This window comes from Daktulosphaira vitifoliae, unplaced genomic scaffold, assembly GCF_025091365.1.
Source record: "Daktulosphaira vitifoliae isolate Bord-2020 unplaced genomic scaffold, ASM2509136v1 Scaffold_2, whole genome shotgun sequence".
Lineage (NCBI taxonomy): Eukaryota > Metazoa > Arthropoda > Insecta > Hemiptera > Phylloxeridae > Daktulosphaira > Daktulosphaira vitifoliae.
Genome location: NW_026099573.1, coordinates 2,729,565 through 2,748,002, shown reverse-complemented (window position 1 = coordinate 2,748,002; position 18,438 = coordinate 2,729,565). Strand labels below are relative to the sequence as shown.

At 27.3% G+C, this 18,438-nt stretch overlaps 2 protein-coding genes and 2 long non-coding RNA genes across 4 annotated transcripts in view; 2 read left to right on the top strand and 2 right to left on the bottom strand.

Moving 5' to 3' along the window:
- Positions 1-3,277, top strand: part of LOC126898842 (uncharacterized) — a 23,192-nt gene extending 19,915 nt beyond the window's left edge. The window contains exons 4-6 of the mRNA XM_050673247.1: positions 2,476-2,649; positions 2,707-2,862; positions 2,983-3,277. Coding sequence (XP_050529204.1) covers positions 2,476-2,649; positions 2,707-2,862; positions 2,983-3,180 — 528 coding nt within the window. The 3' untranslated portion in view covers positions 3,181-3,277. The remainder of the gene's footprint in view (positions 1-2,475; positions 2,650-2,706; positions 2,863-2,982) is intronic.
- The window catches only part of LOC126898908 (uncharacterized), a 132,392-nt gene that overhangs the window by 66,821 nt on the left and 47,133 nt on the right, over positions 1-18,438 (bottom strand). The gene's annotated exons all lie outside the window — the stretch shown is intronic.
- Positions 5,349-6,424, top strand: LOC126898844 (uncharacterized). Its single transcript, XM_050673250.1, has 4 exons — positions 5,349-5,491; positions 5,556-5,729; positions 5,784-5,939; positions 6,059-6,424. The coding sequence occupies exons 1-4, from the start codon at positions 5,423-5,425 to the stop codon at positions 6,254-6,256; spliced, it is 597 nt and encodes a 198-aa protein (XP_050529207.1). The 5' UTR covers positions 5,349-5,422; the 3' UTR covers positions 6,257-6,424.
- Positions 6,133-11,047, bottom strand: LOC126898900 (uncharacterized). The gene is made up of 3 exons (XR_007702419.1): positions 10,033-11,047; positions 8,121-8,259; positions 6,133-6,245 (listed from the first exon to the last, which is right to left on the bottom strand). It is a non-coding gene; the product is annotated as an uncharacterized LOC126898900 (long non-coding RNA).

Below are 18,438 nucleotides of genomic sequence, written 5' to 3'. Positions count from 1 at the left end.
AATGCAAAAAATTTATTGTTATACGTGGGTTGGCACCTCGTACCCCAAGCGTGTAAAACATAAATTCTACCAACTCGGCAACCGTACGTCGCTGCCGTCGGGTGCAAAAATAGGCTATTTAAGCTAGTTCAAATTTCAAAGTTATTTTTCTCGACTTAAAAGAAGCAAACAAATTTAAATAAGTTTAACTTTCTATGCTATATTTATTTTAATTTATATAATATTTATGAAAATCTGTACTCCCCTAGTCAGGTATTTTAAAATAAAATAAAATACAAAACCCAGAATTTTAATACAAAAATAGCAAATTTTTTAATACGGTAGTCATTTTTACCATGAAGACAAATCCAGAGGTCAAATTTTTTTTTTTCAAATTAAAGTATATTACATAAGCTTTAATTTAAGATATATATAAAAGTGTCAGTATTTCCGGAATACTTTCAAAAATTAAATTGAAAATATCTTAGTAACAATACGCATGTTTAAAGTTTTGACCCCCCTTGTTAAAGGGGTATGATCCGATTTACAAAAAAAGCGTGCCAGATGAAAGGGGTATATAAATATTTATTATAAAAAAATAATAATATTGATCCATACATTTTTCCAAAAGTTATATAAAATATAAATTAAATAATATAACATATAAAATCGAGATTTTTTTCACGGAAATCGTACGTTTTTCTTTAACTTTGATGTCCGTTTTCACCACGAAGACAAGTCCAGAGGTCAAATTTTTTTTTTTCAAATTAAAGTATATTACATAAGCTTTAATTTAAGATATATATAAAAGTGTCAGTCTTTCCGGAACATTTTCAAAAGTTAAGTTGAAAAAGTTCTACTTTCTATACGCATTTTAAAAGGTTTGCACCCCCCCTGTATAAAGGGAAATGGTCCGATTTTAAAAAAAAGTATGTCGAATGAAAGAAGTATATATAAAGTATTTATCATTAAAGAATAAAGTTGATTCATGCATTTTTTAAAAAGTTATAGCAACATAATGTTAAAAAATGTAAAATATAATATCAAGAATTTTTTCACAAAAATAGCATATTTTTGCATACGGTAGTCATTTTCACCATGAAGACAAGTCCAGAGGTCAAATTTTTTTTTTTCAAATTAAAGTATATTACATTAGCTTTAATTTAAGGTATATATAAAATTGTCAGTCTTTCCGGAACATTTTCAAAAGTTAAGTTGAAAAAGTTAATTTTTTGTAAAAAAGTTACCATTTTGAAACCCCATCCTTTGGGCTGTTAAAGGGTCAAATGTTCACAAAAATATATAAAATGATAGGTAATTATCTAAGGTATCTATAAAAAAAAAAATTATATTGATTCGGTCATTTTTAAAAAAGTTATGGCAATTTTAAGTAAAAAAAATTGAAAAAATATCGAAAATTAGCGATTTTTAAATTTGTAATTTTTTGGGGGATTTCCCCCGTTTACGGGGAACGAGGGAATTTTTTTCAATTTTTGAGGGTAATGTCTTCGACTAGATACGATTTGTGATCTTTTGACATATTGTTCATCAAAATCGGTCCAGCGAGAGCTGAGATTGAGCGTTCACAGACACAAAAAAAAAAATAAAAAAATAAAAAAAAAACACATCATAGTAAAATTAATACCTTCTCAGCTTCGCATCGAAGCTAATATAAAACGGTCCACCTTTGAATTTGTAACGTTACAAAGTATCAATTGCACACTAATTTAAAAAATGTCTCAACTCTACATTACTGGATTTCTATAACACTTTATTATTTGTATTTTTTATATCAAATCAACAATAAATTAAAAAGAAATTAAATATAATAATTATCATTTGATTTACTTTTTATATATAATTAACGCTTTTATTTTTCAAAAATCAACCAAAATATTTGATATATTTATTTTTTTCGAATAATCAAATTTCTTTATGAAATAAATCAATAATTTTAATTCACCTACTAGCAATTATTTTAATGATCAAAATGTATATCACAATAATGATTATGCTGATTATAAATATATTTGCGATGAATCGAATGAAATACAATGGCAAATTAGATAAAAATAAAACAATTAGGATATTTTACAAATAACAAAAAAACTACGAAAAATAATGACATGATAACATATACTCATTATAATTAGTTTAATAATTGATTTAAGATACTAATGTTTTATAACCTATATGTATACGTAAATAAACATATAAATAAATAAATTATTAAAATAATCAAATTATTCATGAGTACATTAATAATATCCTCATTGAATTATAAACTCATTGAACTTGTAAAATACATTTTATATGTACTATTTATTTAAATAAATTTAAATTTTATTCTTACTAAATAAAAAATGAATTTCGTGGCATCATTATTTGTTTTTTGGCAGTTCAATATTTCAATTATTCTATGGAATTTACAAGTAATAAATAGCTTACCCATTGTGTATAAAAGTTAACAATTAATGGATCATTTTTCAATTAAAGAATCGTTGTTTGGCTCTACCAAAAGGTACTACAGCAGTTGTTCGATTCGATAAATTTGAATGGGGTATACACAATAAGTTTGGTAAAACAAATGAAGTTTACATAAGTCAATTTAATGGATCTGATTTCTTCAACATAGCAATGACATTCTATTTTGATTGTACTTTACAAAAAGTAAGAATTCTCGTAATGTTTTATTATCGTACGTTTTAATTTGTGTTCAAATTATAGTTAAGTTTTGAAATAATTAAGTGTAAAGAGCATTACATAGATTGCGTGAACTACAGAACTTTTGAAGTTTCAAATATTTGTGGAAAAGAAAAAACTCTGTTATATTTCATCAATATGGGATACGCTAATCGCGAGTTGTCGTGTATGACTAAAAAAGTACGATTTTCTTACGTTTATGTTCAATATTGTTAATTTACTTTTTTTTAATTTTTTATTTACTCATTAGTTTTGATAACTCAATGTAACAATATTTTGTATGTTTTTTATTTATTGAAGGGATCTTTAATCATTAAAAACACAACGTTGAGTGCAAATAACATAGTCGGATCATTTGCGCTTTCGTTGGATAAGTGGTGGGAAAAATCATGGAAATGGCAATCTAAACTTTTTTCTAATGATAACTCATTTTTTGTGCAATCAAACGGTCAACTTCGATTTCTTCTTTTGAGTAGACGAACTCCTCCTAAACATTAAACAAAATTTTAACCGATTAATTATAATTTTTTATTATTGTATTACTGATAAATTTTGAATTATATAAATAATAATTTAATATAATAGGGTGAGAGCTATTGTATCTGATTGAATCAAAACTAAATAATTAATTTTTTTAGATTTATAATTTTTTTTTTTTATTATTATTATAGATGTTGGTCATTATGTTTAATAAATAATGATAATAGACATTGAATTTATCTCCTTAATTAGTTTTATTACTTCAGAAGTATAATGTAAAAGTCTATTTAAAAAAAACAATATAGTGTGGTAGCGGTACAGTGAGTACGTGAATAATCAGGACACGCAACAGCCTGGACACACAATAGATGAAATCCAACAGCGAATAAAATCAATATATGTTTATTTTTTTTGCCCATTTTATTTTAATTATTTTACATTGTTCACTATATAAAGTCGTCCCAAGAATCCGTTTTGGTATAGTACTCGAAGATTTTTATCATTTCGGTTGGTGTGCTCTTTGAAAATTAAGTGTTGACAGCCTTTTCATTTTTTTTTAAACCCAACCAAAGTCCTCAGCTTGGTCAATTATCTCCATTCGTATCTCCTTATTTTCATCATTACATTGTNACCCAACCAAAGTCCTCAGCTTGGTCAATTATCTCCATTCGTATCTCCTTATTTTCATCATTACATTGTAATCAATTTAAGGTACAGAGTATGGAAGAACATGTTTTTGCCAAAAACCATGCCAACTAAATAAAGCTGTGTAACTGTTGTCCGTCGTCGAAAATTAATGTACGTCAAATACTCGTAACAAGTTGTCACGTAAATATGATTGAACTGGGACGACCTTATACAAGAATGTCACTTATACCTTATAAACTAGGGGAAGATGACTTTATACGGTTATACCAGCCATTATCAGTTGTTTTTAGAATTTAAGCAATTCAGCAAAGGCTGATTTTAATCATATAGACTCAGTTCGCAAGATGCGGAGGAACACCTCAGGTAGACATGTACTATGTCACCTTATTTTTGTGAAAAGGTACATCACCACCGATATAATATAATAAAATAAATACACGTAGCAAAGCTACAAAAAAAAAAATGTATATACATACCGCGCGGGTGTAACATGTCGTCCTGTCGATCGACTTGTAAAAATAAGGGCACCTTCAAAATAAATATATATATATATAAGAGATTTCGCAACACTTGTTTATGGCCAAAAAAAAAAAAATTGTGTCAATGACCTATTTTCTATGTGCAAATGGTAGTCGAATAAGAACAAAAATTAGGAGCTAATTTTCCTTTTGGAATAATCTACTATTTTCTTAAAATTAACACTATCTACAGATTTGCATTGAAGCGTTTCTTATGATAGTGATTTTAATCACTGTCAGATATTATTAATACTTGTCCCAAATATGCTACGTCCATACTGTGCCGCGACGCCACTGTACTACCGTTTTTTTTTACTTGGTGTTTGCTGTAATAACACAGACCCTTGTTATATTAATATCTTTCTTTTTATTGATTTATTTGATTAATCCAATTTGTGTTTTTGTTTAACAAATTTATTTCAGTTAAATTTTGTCAGTTCAAATCCTTATCTGTTAAATTGTTTTTATTTAATCCTGCTGTTAAGTTATCATATCAATTTATTTTAAAAAAATTGACTTGAAGACCAAAAGTAGACAATATCGAGATCAACTAAACCTCGATGAAAGTTTGAAACCTAAGTACTTAACCTACTTAACTCAATCTTTGTTATTAATACGCCCTTATGACTTGTGTGAGAATGTTTGGTATATTTATTTTTTTTAAATAATCAACTTCCTTTATAAAATAAATCAATAATTTTAATTCGCCTTCTAACAATTATTTTAATGATCAAAATGTATATCGAAATGATGATGATGATTATAAATATATTTGCGATGAATCGAATGAAATACAATGGCAAATTAGATAAGAATAAAACAACTAGGATATTTTATAAATAATGAGAACAGAATATACTCATTATAATTTGTTTAATAAGTGATTCAAGGTACTAATTTTTATAACCTAGACTTATATGTACATAAATATACAAATAAATAAATTATTAAAAATATCACAATTATTCAACAGTCCTTTGAAATTTTCATTTATAATATGTTCTTTGGATGATAAACTCATTGAACTCATAAAATACATTTATATGTACTATTTATTTAAATAAATTTAAATTTAATTATTACTTAATCAAAAAATGGATTTCGTGGCATCATTATTTGTTTTTTGGCAGTTCAATATTTCAATTATTTTATGGAATTTACAAGTAATAAATAGCTTACCCATTGTGTATAAAAGTTAACAATTAATGGATCATTTTTCAATTAAAGAATCGTTGTTTGGCTCTACCAAAAGGTACTACAGCAGTTGTTCGATTTGATAAAGTTGAATTGACTATACACAATAAGTTTGGACAAACGAATGAAGTTTACATAAGTCAATTTAATGGATATGATTACATGAACATGGCAATGACATTCTATTTTGATTGTACTTTACGAAAAGTAAGAATTCTCGTAATGTTTTATTTTATGATTTAATTTTTATTCTAATTATAGTTAAGTTATGAAATAATTAAGTGTAAAGAGCATTACATAGATTGCGTGAACTACAGAACTTTTGAAGTTTCCAATATTTGTGGAATAGAAAATACTCTACTATATTTCGTCAATATGGGATACGTTAATCGCGAGTTGTCATGTATTTTTAAAAAAGTAAGACTTTCTTACATTCACGTTTAAAACTAATAGTTTATTTTTTTTAAATTTTTATTTACTCATTAGTTTTGATAACTCAATGTAACAATATTTTATATGTTTTTTATATATTGAAGGGATCTTTAATAATTAAAAACTCAACAATCAGTTCAAATAAAATAGTGAGATCCTTGGCGCTTTCGTTGGATAAGTGGTGGGAAAAATCATGGAAATGGCAATCTAATTTTTCTTCTAATGATAACTCATTTTTTGTGAAATCAAACGGTCAGCTTCGATTCCTTCTTTTGAGTAGACGAACTCCTCCTAAACATTAAACGAAATTTTAACCGATTAATTATAATTTTTTATTATTGTATTACTGATAAATTTTGAATTATATAAATAATAATTTAATATAATAAGGTGAGAGCTATTGTATCTGATTGAATCAAAACTAAAAAATTAATTTTTCTAGATTTATAATTTTTTTTTTTTATTATAGATGTTGGTCATTATGTTTAATAAATAATGATAATAGACATTGAATTTATCTCCTTAATTAGTTTTATTACTTCAGTAGCATAATGGTAAAAATCGATTAAAAAAAAAAAACAATATAATGGTGTATTGGTACAGTATCAATATCGATGCAATGTCCTTTCCTGCTAGGATCCTAACAGTTGGCTAAGCTATATCTTAAAGGGTCAACGTTGGCCCTATGTAATTTATATCCCACTAGAAGGGCAGTTAGCGGTTTCGTGACGTTTGTGCTGGTCAGGCACTAGTGTGGTATTGAAATGCTAATGTTGATGAAGGACAAATAATTTGTACGTTACGTCGTCTTCGTGTAATCGACGGTTATACATTTATATAACCACCGTTATCAGTCTTTTGCTTGTAGAATTTAAGCAATTCAGCAAAATCAGCAAAGACTGATTTTAAACAGTTAGACTCGATTCGCAAGACGCGGGGGAACACATTGGGTAGACTTACCTATGCCGCCGCATTTTTGTGGAAAGTTACATATAATAAATTAAATACACGTATCCAAACTACCAAAAAAACCCAGCACAGGGGGGTCACGGTACAGTGGTGACGTGGCATAGTTGGATCAAGTATAATGATATCTGATAGTGATTAAAATCACTATAAAAAAAAAACGCTTCGATGAAAATCTTTAGATAATGTTTAATTTTAAAAAATTGGGGGATTATTCCAAAATAATGATCTGCTATTTTCTTATTAATATCCTGATTAAGATAAAGTATGTTCAATGAAAAAGGGATATAAATATTATTTCTCATAAAAAAATTGTGTTAAACCATTCACTTTTCAATAAGTTATATCATTATAAAGTTAAAAATGTAAAAAATAAAATCGAGAATTTTCACACAAAAATATCATTTGGTAGCCATTTTCACCATAAAGATAAGATAAAGTCCGAAATTTTTTTTTTTTATATTAAAGTACATTACATTAGCTTTAATTTAAGATATATATAAAAGTGTCAGACTTTTCGTAACACTTTCAAAAGTTAAGTTGAAAATGTTAATTTTTTGTGAAAAAGTTGTCATTTTAAATCTCCCCCTGTGGGCAGGTATAGGGTTAAATTTATAAAAAAAAATATACCAAATGATAGGTAAAGACATCAAGCATCTATAAAAAAAATTATATTGATTTGTTCGTATTTAAGAAAGTTATGGCAGTTTTAAGTAAAAAAAATTGAAAAATTTCGAAAATTAGCGATTTTAAAATTTGTAATTTTTTTGGAAATTTCCCCCGTTTACGGGGAACGAAATGAATTTTTTCAATTTTTGAGGGTAATGTCTTTGACTAGATACAATTTGTGATTTTTTGACGTATCGTTGAAAGAAATTGGTTCGGAGTGAGCTGAGAAAAAGTGGTAACAGTCACAAAAAAAAAAACACATCGTAGTAAAACCATTACCTACTCATCCTCGCATCGATGCTAAAAGTAGAATTTTTTTAAATGTTTCAGATATATTGCATGTTTTAAATATATGTTAAATTAAAGCTTATGTTACGTATTGTTGTATTTAAATACGAAACAACCTTTTTTTATTAAAGATATAATCAAACAATGTAAAACATACATAATAAAGATACACTTAAAACACAATAAAACAATACACAAAATGAAAACTTAATGTTATAAACGTACCACGGGAAAAGAGATTACCTTCATTACTCCCGAAGTCTTCTCTTCCGTTCAATTAATTCCACTTCGTCTTATATACCAAAATATTTTGTTTTTCTTTTTTTACAAACTTCATAATACAATCATTTTCAAAAATGTTTATAAATATTTACTTCCTGGTCTAGTAACAATAATTCAGGAAATTATAATTAATCCAAACATTACAAAAATATTTTACTTCTAGTTTTACAAATAAAAGACTATATTATATTAAGAAACAATTGATCAAGAAATTACAATTAAATCAAACATTACAAAAATGTTTTACTTTCAGTTTTACAAAATAATGACCTATATTACACTCCCCTATGTTGAAATAAAAAATATGTCCTCATATATTAAATTAGTAAATTTCTATAATTAAATGATAAACAGGAGGGAATAAATTGGATTTTTTTTTTAAGTGTAGTGAAAGTTAAATATATCTTTAAGACAATGAACTGAACATATCTCTTTCTTAAGTAGTTAAAAATGTGTTTACTTTAAATCGAGTACTTTATTTGTCATTAACAAACACATTCACTTCTTTACATGTTGTTTTATTATTAATATCCATATATTTTGTAATCGTTTTATTTTTTAACTTTTTATAAAGGATAGAAAATGATTGAAATGATTTATGAAAATTTACTTTTTGTTTAATTACAATTATTATAATAATAGTTAGAAATTTAAAGTTATTTTATTATTATTGTTATGTATATGCAAGTATATATTTTTCTAAATTTATCTGAAACCGTACAGGATTAATTTAAAGATATAATAATATTAAAAGTATTTAATATTTATGTATACGTTTATTTACAGTCAAATAACTAATATAATTATTAAATATATTTGCATGAAGTCTATAATAAATTTATTTGTATTTAACTGTCACTTATACACTACAAATAACCGATCTGTTAGTGATGAATCATTAAACGTGGTTATGTTTTCTTCGTCTAGCAAAATTAATTTTAGAATATAAACGAAAAATATATTTTTTTGAAAATGCTTCCCCAAACGAATAATTGAAATATTTTTTAAACTATAAATAAAGTATTTTTATTGTTTTTGTTACTCGAATTAATAAATATACTTGTGTCTTTAATCGTGCTGCTATTCATTTGTCTCCGTTTTTATAATTTCGGGTATTTCATATTTTTTTTTATTACCAATTCAATGATTGATTTATATAATTTATTATGATCAACTTGAATGTTTCCTGTGGATAGGGGGTAAGAATACTTCCACATTGGTCATAATACGAGGGGAGCAAAAGTATCATTATGCCCCCCTCCCACAATAAAATCTGACAAAAAATTTATGACTAAAAAATAAAATAAATAATTATTATTTGGGTTAAGTTAAAAAATGTTTTTAATAATTTCAATAAAAATAATTTTAATAAAAAAAAACGGTAGCACAGTGGGTTTACGGCACAGTATGGACGGGATATATTTGGGCTAGTATAGATGATAGATGCAGTGATTAAAATCACTATCATAAACGCTTCGATGCAAATATGTAGATAGTGTTTAATTTTAAGAAATTGATGGATTATTCAAACAGCAAATGAACTCTTATTTACTTATTTATATCTTGATTATTAGTTCTTAGATAAGTATAATTTATGAATAAATATTTATTATAGCAATTAAATATAGTATGAAATTGATATTTAAAAATTTAGTATTGTAATTTTTACGGAGAAATTATAAAAAATTATTAAATAGATATTAATTTTATGTCAAACGTGTATAAAATTTTAAGGTATAAGGTTGAAAAGTATTGCATGGAAACTTTTCAAAAAAAAAATTGTTTGTTACTTATAAATAAATTTATTCGTCTACAAGAAATTTTCATTGCATAGAAATACTTAGTATGACTTCTATTTAAACAATTTGTTTACCGTTACATTGTTTGTTTTATTTCTTTCTTCATTTCCCTTCTATTTTAAATGTTTATAATTTTATTAATACACTAATTAACTAACCACAAATAAAAAGTATAAAAATGTACACAAAGCGAAAAACCATTTAATCAAGATGGTTCAATCAAATGGAGTAAAAAAATAAAATCCGCATTAATAAAAGAAAAACATTCCGGTAACTTGTTTTCTAAAAGTTATCAAACATGCAGTAATTTTTAATAGACTTTTTTTTTAAATACGCATCATAACCTTTTTACGTCAGTCAAATTTAATTTAATTACTATTAGATATCCATCTTCTTCTTCTTTATTTTTCTTGCCTTCATCTCAACTACTAGGTGTGGCCCACTCTTATCCCAAACTACTAACACGTGACACGGATCTACCCCCACAACATCTACGCATCAGTTATCTGATTTCTTTATTCATCCCCCTCTCTTACTCATCCGTTTAAGCTATTTTGCCATGCTACACTTGTTCTATGCTCTATTTTCTCAGTCAACTGTACGATACTCTAAACCATACGTCGTGAACGATTTCGGTCATTGAGCCCGAACACTAATCTTTTGGTCTCATCGTGATTCTCTTGTTGTCAAGCACACCAGACTCTTCTCTTCACGTGTCCCACCCAGGAGCGTATTCACAAATTTTCCGCCTGTAGGCATTTAAAAATTGGCCACCCTTCATTACGTTGGACGGAGTGGTCTCATTTATCAAAAAAAAAAAATAATAATATTTAAAAATATTTTTTAAGCATATCTATGTTTATTATTAATCATAAAATAAATTGCTTGTAGCTATTAATATACATATCATAAATACACAATAAATTTTTTAAAAACTAGTTTCCCCACCGCACCATTTGCCAAACTGTTAGATACGTCAATATTGGTTGTTATTAAATAATGGATATTTTTGACAAATATTGTTCATATAGTAACCCACCTGTATCGATAAGTGACATATTATGGACTTTTTGCCGCAAGAGAGCTTACTGATTTGCAGATGAACAACCAATGTAAATATCTTTTGCTGTTGAAACAACCTTTTCTCTAGCACTGCTTAAAATCTGATGGTTGTACTCATTAACTGAGTGGTTCGTGTTAAATATGCGAAGTCCACTTGGACAAAGTATATCAACTTCAGCTTTAGGAAAAAATCGTGATTGTATTAGAGTCAGTTCATAATCATCAAGCCTATCACCATTGCCAATTTTAGTTAGGATAGATGCGAATGGTACATTAGCCTGTCTCATGACTTGGTTTAGCCCATAAAATTGGCCCAAAAATATTTATTTTTGGTGGCAGATAAATTGAAGTCGCTCGAACTAGTGGTAGTTAACGCAAGTCACCGATGAAAATAACATACAATCCTCCTAAATTTTCCTTGAAATTGCTTGTGATTTGATGAAGATGTTCATTTATTTTGATTAACAATTCAGCGCCTATCACACTTATTTCGTAGATAATGATGACTTTAACATATTTTAACAACGCGCGATATTGATACGTAATTTCCAAAGACAATAGCAGCAATTTAGATATCGATATTTTAAATGCCGTTTATATTAAAAACATTCAATCAAAAACTTACATCACTTATTTTAGTTACCATAAGCCTATTATATCTTATTTTACATAGAAAAATAAAATAAATTAATTTCAATTGAAAATAAAAATTTTACGTGTATTTTTTTTTAATTTTATCACAATATAAACCTAATATTCTATCAATTGAATGACTTTGAATGAAGTTTCACTTCATCCGTGCGTACTCGTAACACGCACTTAGTTTTTTTTTTGGGTGTTCCATCTTCAATGGACTCGTGTATTTTTGTATTCATTTTCCTTTCAAAAATCAACTCTCCCTAGTTTATAAGGTACGGACAGCGGCCTTGTATAAGGTCATCCCTGATCATTATAGTTACAGTGGCGTATTTACGGGGGGGGATATGGGGGTCATATCCCCCCCCGGGAGGTTTTTTAAAATAATTTTTTTGATTATTGAATGAACGAAATTATGAAAATGAATGTTAAAATCAATATTGAAAAAAAAGTGAATTTTTTTTTTTTTATAAAAATGATAGTTATGAGTTAGACCTCTATTGTTTTATTAAATATTAAATAATTTTGGTAACACTGATGATCACGAGTTGTGAAGCGTGCTGAGAAGCAACGTAAACGATAAACGCGTGTAAATAACAGTTATGTTGTTCAAATTTACTGTTGGGTTAAGGGAGTTTTAATGTAAATGTGATTTGTTTGATTGTAAAACATGAATACTAGTTCAATGGGGAAAAGTAATAAAGAATCCATTTTAAATTTTTTCAAAAGGAAAGTTTCAAATTCACCACCAGAAAATAATTCTATTTCTACTGGTTTGGCGACAAAGTAATATACCCTAATATTTATGGGCTTCTTAAAATATTTTGTACATTGCCTGTGTCCACCGCTACTCCTGAGCGATGCTTTTCCAGCCTAAAAAGGATTAAGTCCTATCTTAGGAATAGTATGACAGAAGTAAATATATTTTCTATTTATTATTGGAATACAATTATAAATTAGTATTAAAATAATAGTTTATTTTTTTATTATTAGACTAGACTTAATGGGCTGGCTTTATTGGCAATTTACCGGACAATAGAAGTTTCACCAGATGAAGTCATAAATGAACTTAGTATTCAAAAAAATAGAAAATTGGATTTTGTGTTGTAGTTAATTTAAAAATTGAAGTATTTTGTAAATAATCTTATTATATAATAGAACAAGGAAAAAAACGCTTTTCTGGGAAAATTACTTAGCGTGCTCGGATTTTCAAAATTTTTTTTTTCAACGAAAGTACTCGGTCACCAGACTCCGGGAAAATTATTGGCGAAGGTCGGAAAATTTTTGCCGCTCGCCCGCGAGCGTTTTAAAATTTCGACCGTTTTCGAGAAAAACGCTCGCTGACGCCAGCGTTTTACGACTTAAGGTTTGAAATTTTCATCAGACCCGCCCAATGACATTCCTGACATATGATAAAAAAATCAATTCAATCCGTTCATTTTTCACATTTTACGAGCTTTTTTTTTAAGTCCACGCGCATGGTTGTATTATGCGCAGTGATTCATTTCTGCTGATACGTATTATGAACCTTATTTATATGGTGTATTATGTATTATTAGTAGGACACTATTTTGCATTTGCCCTATTTTTATCAAGGAATAATTTTCTTTTTTCTCATATATGATGTATGAGACTATGAGTTTATCCTTTGAATTGGGGTTCATCTATGATAACTATGATGTTCATCGTTAAATCGCAGTTACTAATATATTTATCAAAATTAAATTTTTATTTTTATTTTTAATATTAATTTTAATTTAAATTTACAGTGTGCCACTTATAATAACCTGCTAAATTTTTTTTTAATCATTCTATAATATAAAAACAATTATTATAATTAGATTATTAATAATTTTTGTGTATAACAGGGGTGTATTTAAGAGAGATTGGCCCCTCCTTGAACAAGCGCTATCAATATTTTTTTAAGGCCCCGGGTCTAGGGCGGAGCACCAGCTAGGGGGAGCCTAGTTAGTGTATAATAACTTAATAATATTGTGTTTTAATTAAGTGATAAGTTGGTGAATTTTAAAAATTAAATTTTTATGTTATGTTATTTAGTTTCTTGGACTTTGTGGGGTGGCGGGGAGGGGGAAGCCCCCACAAGTCTATGGAGAATTATTCATTTCATCCCCCCCCTGAGCAAATTTGTAAATACGCCACTGTATAAATATGTGACAACTTAGGTTATCACGAGGTTCTGGTGTACGTCAACTATTAACGAATCAGCGAATATCAAATACCTTTATTTCTTTTCTATTTTTTTGTATTTTTTTAATTGCTTTTAATGTACAATACTAATTTTTAGCTTCGATACGAAGCTGAGAAGGTATTGGTTTTACTAAGATGTGTTAAAAAAAATTTGGAATGAGTTAATTTGATGCATACTATTATACGATAAATTGGTTGGTGAAAAAACTGCATTATTATTATATCTAAGGGAAAAACTTGACGCAAAATCTATGAATTGATCATAGAAAATATTTCCATTATATAAAATTTATATAGTATAATAAATAAGAGTTATAATATTTAATATTATAAAAAGTAAAAACTACTTAATGAGCTCTGATTTTCAATTTTTTAGCTGCGATGCGAAGCTGAGAAGGTATTAATTTTACTATAAAGTGTTTTTTTTTTTTTTTGNTAAGCTTTAATTTAACATATATTTAAAACATGCAATATATCTGAAACATTTAAAAAAATTCTACTTTTAGCATCGATGCGAGGATGAGTAGGTAATGGTTTTACTACGATGTGTTTTTTTTTTTGTGACTGTTACCACTTTTTCTCAGCTCACTCCGAACCAATTTCTTTCAACGATACGTCAAAAAATCACAAATTGTATCTAGTCAAAGACATTACCCTCACAAAATTGAAAAAATTCATTTCGTTCCCCGTAAACGGGGGAAATTTCCAAAAAAATTACAAATTTAAAAATCGCTAATTTTCGAAATTTTTTCATTTTTTTTACTTAAAATTGCTATAACTTTTTTAAAAATAACCAAATCAATATAATTTTTTTTATAGATGCTTGATGTCTTTACCTATCATTTGGTATATTTTTTTTATAAATTTAACCCTATACCTGCCCACAGGGGGAGATTTAAAATGACAACTTTTTCACAAAAAATTAACATTTTCAACTTAACTTTTGAAAGTGTTACGAAAAGTCTGACACTTTTATATATATATTAAATTAAAGCTAATGTAATGTACTTTATTATAAAAAAAAAAAATTTCGGACTTTATCTTATCTTTATGGTGAAAATGGCTACCAAATGATATTTTTGTGTGAAAATTCTCGATTTTATTTTTTACATTTTTAACTTTATAATGATATAACTTATTGAAAAGTGAATGGTTTAACACAATTTTTTTATGAGAAATAATATTTATATCCCTTTTTCATTGAACATACTTTATCTTAATCAGGATATTAATAAGAAAATAGCAGATCATTATTTTGGGATAATCCACCAATTTTTTTAAAATTAAACACTATCTAAAGATTTGCATGGAAGCTTTTTTTTTTGATAGTGATTTTAATCACTATCAGATATCATACTTGATCCACCTATGCCACTTCACCACTGTGCCGTGACCCCCCTGTGCTGGGGTTTTTTTTTTTTTAAATCCTACTGTGGTCCGACAAACCATTGTCTCGCCCAGAGGGTTGGCAACCCTCTTTTGTATTTTTCAATGTGCCATGAAAGGTTGCGGATTTTATCCGTTGTGGCCAATTAATTTAATTTTTTTTATGATATGACCTTTCAACGGTAAGACAAGGCAGTGCAAATTCTCCATATTAAGAAATTCAAGCAGGTGTTCCTCAAGGAAGTGACTTGTCTCCCGAACTCTACAATATTTTTACCACAGACATACCCCAGTCTACCAATACTCTTCTTGCTACATTTGCAGACGATACAGCTATACTCTTTACTTATAGTAATATTATTAAAGCTGCCCATCATCGATAAACACACGTCAACATCATCGAATTTTGGTTCAAGAATTGGACAATTAAATTAAATGCAAATAAGTCAAGTTATGTAAAATTCGCCCTCTGATCTGAAAAATGTCCAGATATAAAATTAAACGATACAGTTATTAATACCCATAATAAAACTAAGTACCTAGGCATAATTTTGGATAAACGACTGACGTGGAGACCTTACCTGAAAGACAAAAGAAAAAAATCAACAGTAGACTTCATCTTTTTCGTCCATTACTAAAATCAAAATTACCTCTCGAAACAAAATTATTTATTTATCAGTCAATAATCAGACCAGTCTGGTCTTATGGTATTCAGATATGGGGACCAGCTAAACCATCCAACATTCGACCATTACAATCCTTTCAAAATAGAACATTACGAGTGTTAACTGGTGCGCCATGGTATGTAACAAATAATAACCTACAAAAAGATTTAAACATCAAAACTGTCAAAGAACTTGCTATTTTACACTATACTAGATTTCACTAAAAACTTAATACAAATTCAAACTCTTTAATTAAAAAAATGTACACAACTTTAATACCTGACAACCCATCTCGAAGTCCCAAACGTAAATGAAATCGAGACTTATTGATTTAACAAATTAACGACAATAATAAAACCTTAACTTGTATACAGCTTCAATTAAAACTAATCGAGGTTTTACCAATGGGTGACTTCCTTTTAAAGCTATTGATGTTATGTACTTGAATAAGTCAACAAAAAAAATGAATTAGAAATTTTATGTACAGATTGTTTTTTTTAATAAAATAAAAAATATATATACATTTGATTTATTTTCTGTTTTTGGTACTTTTGTTATGAAGTTAATTTTCGTTTGAATACATAAAATTACGTATAAATACGTTCATTGTCGTTTAAATACCTATAATTTCGTTTAAATACATATTTTCATTCAAATAGATATTATCGTGTAAATACGTATATTTGTGAGTAAATAGGTATATTTTTAGTTAAATTAGTATATATTTTTAGTATTAAATTTTTATTTTTCTTATGGTATTTTAATGATATTTCTATTTTTCGTGTAAATTCGTATATTTTCGTTTGTAAACGTATATTTTTGTTTAAATATGTTTAAGCTTCGATTCAAAGCTGAGAAGGTATTGATTTTACTATGATGTATTTTTTTTTGTATCTATTGCAACTTTTTCCCAGCTCTCACTGGACCGATTTCCTTTAATGATATGTTAAAAAATCACAAATCGTATCTAGTTGAAGATATTGCCATTAAAAATTGAAAAAAGTTCTCTCGTTCCCTATAAATGATGAAAATGCCCCAAAAAATTACGATTTTTAAATTTTGTAAAGTTTGACATTTTTTTTCTTAAAACTACTATAACTTTTTAAAAAATGAACGAATAAACATAATTTTATTTTTTATTGAAACCGAAGATATTTCCCTTTCATTTAATCTAAGTTTTACGATAATTTGATCCTTTTTCCTTTACATCCAACATACTTTTTTTTCAATCAGGTAATTTACCCTTATACAATTGGCGTTCAAAACTTGAAACATACATATAAGAAGTAGAACCTTTTCTACTTAACTTTTGAAAATGTTCCGAAAATACTGCGTCCATAAAACATATGTCAAATTAAAGATAATGTTATGTACTATAAATTAAAAAAAATAAATTGTCGTAACGACTTATCATCTACGTGCAAATGACAGCCGTAGTTAAAAAACATGGTAGCCTTGTGTGCAATTTTTTTTGTCATAGTAATGAGTCCATCAATTTTTATAAAATTTACATGAATTTAACTTACAAGAATAAATTTAAACTTGTTTTGATTATTTTACCTAATCAAAGTTAAGAAAATTCATATCGATCACAGTGGTTGTGGTGTAAATTATACAGTCTTATAAGTTCGGGGTATAAAGTTTGAACACTGCCAGCCAAAATAACTTTTTTTGCATTTTTTTCTAAATTTTTTTTTTGAGGTGGAAAACAAAATTCAACACGAAAAATTGAATAATAAAAGTATATTTTTGACTGATGAAATTTATTTATAGATCATTTATTTATAATTAACCACAAATTATTTTCTGAAAAATTTAATACTTTTAAATATATTACACTTATAAATCATAAAACTTGTAATCAAGACATAAATAAGGAAATAGGAGATCTTGTTGCTTTTGGATTAATACATAATTTTTTTTTAATTAAATACTTTCTACACATTACATCGAAGCGTTTCTTATGATAGTGATTTTAATCACTGTCAGATATCATCTATACTTATCCTAACTATGCCATGTCGGCACTGTGCCGCGACCCCACTGGGCTACTGTTTTTTTAGCTTCGATGCGAAGCTGAGAAGGTATTAATTTTACTATGATGTGTTTTTTTATTTTTTTATCTTTTATTTTTTTTGTGACTGTGAACGCTCAATCTCAGCTCTAACGGGACTGATTTTGATGAAAAATATGTCAAAAGATCACAAATCGTATCTAGCCGAAGACATTACCCTCAAAATTAAAAAAAAATTAACTCGTTTTCCGTAAACGGAGGAAATACCCCGAAAAATTACAAATTTAAAAATCGTTAATTTTCGACATTTTTTTTTTACTTAAAATTGCCGGAACTATTTTAAAAATAACCAAATGATTATACAGGGTGTTCAGTAAGTCAGGAAACGGGTTTCTATTTTTTTCATTGTTACAAACAATGAGAACAATAGAAACCCGTTTCCTGACTTACTGAACACCCTGTATATATATATATATATATATATTTTTTTTTTAGATATCTTAGGTATT

What these genes read in the sequence shown, in the direction of transcription:
- LOC126898844 (XM_050673250.1), top strand. Translation starts at nt 5,423, where the DNA reads ATGGATTTCGTGGCATCATTATTTGTTTTTTGGCAGTTCAATATTTCA. An exon ending in TTATTTTATGGAATTTACAA is followed by an intron (nt 5,492 to 5,555) that starts GTAATAAATAGC and finishes TTTCAATTAAAG; the next exon opens with AATCGTTGTTTGGCTCTACC. An exon ending in TTGATTGTACTTTACGAAAA is followed by an intron (nt 5,730 to 5,783) that starts GTAAGAATTCTC and finishes TTCTAATTATAG; the next exon opens with TTAAGTTATGAAATAATTAA.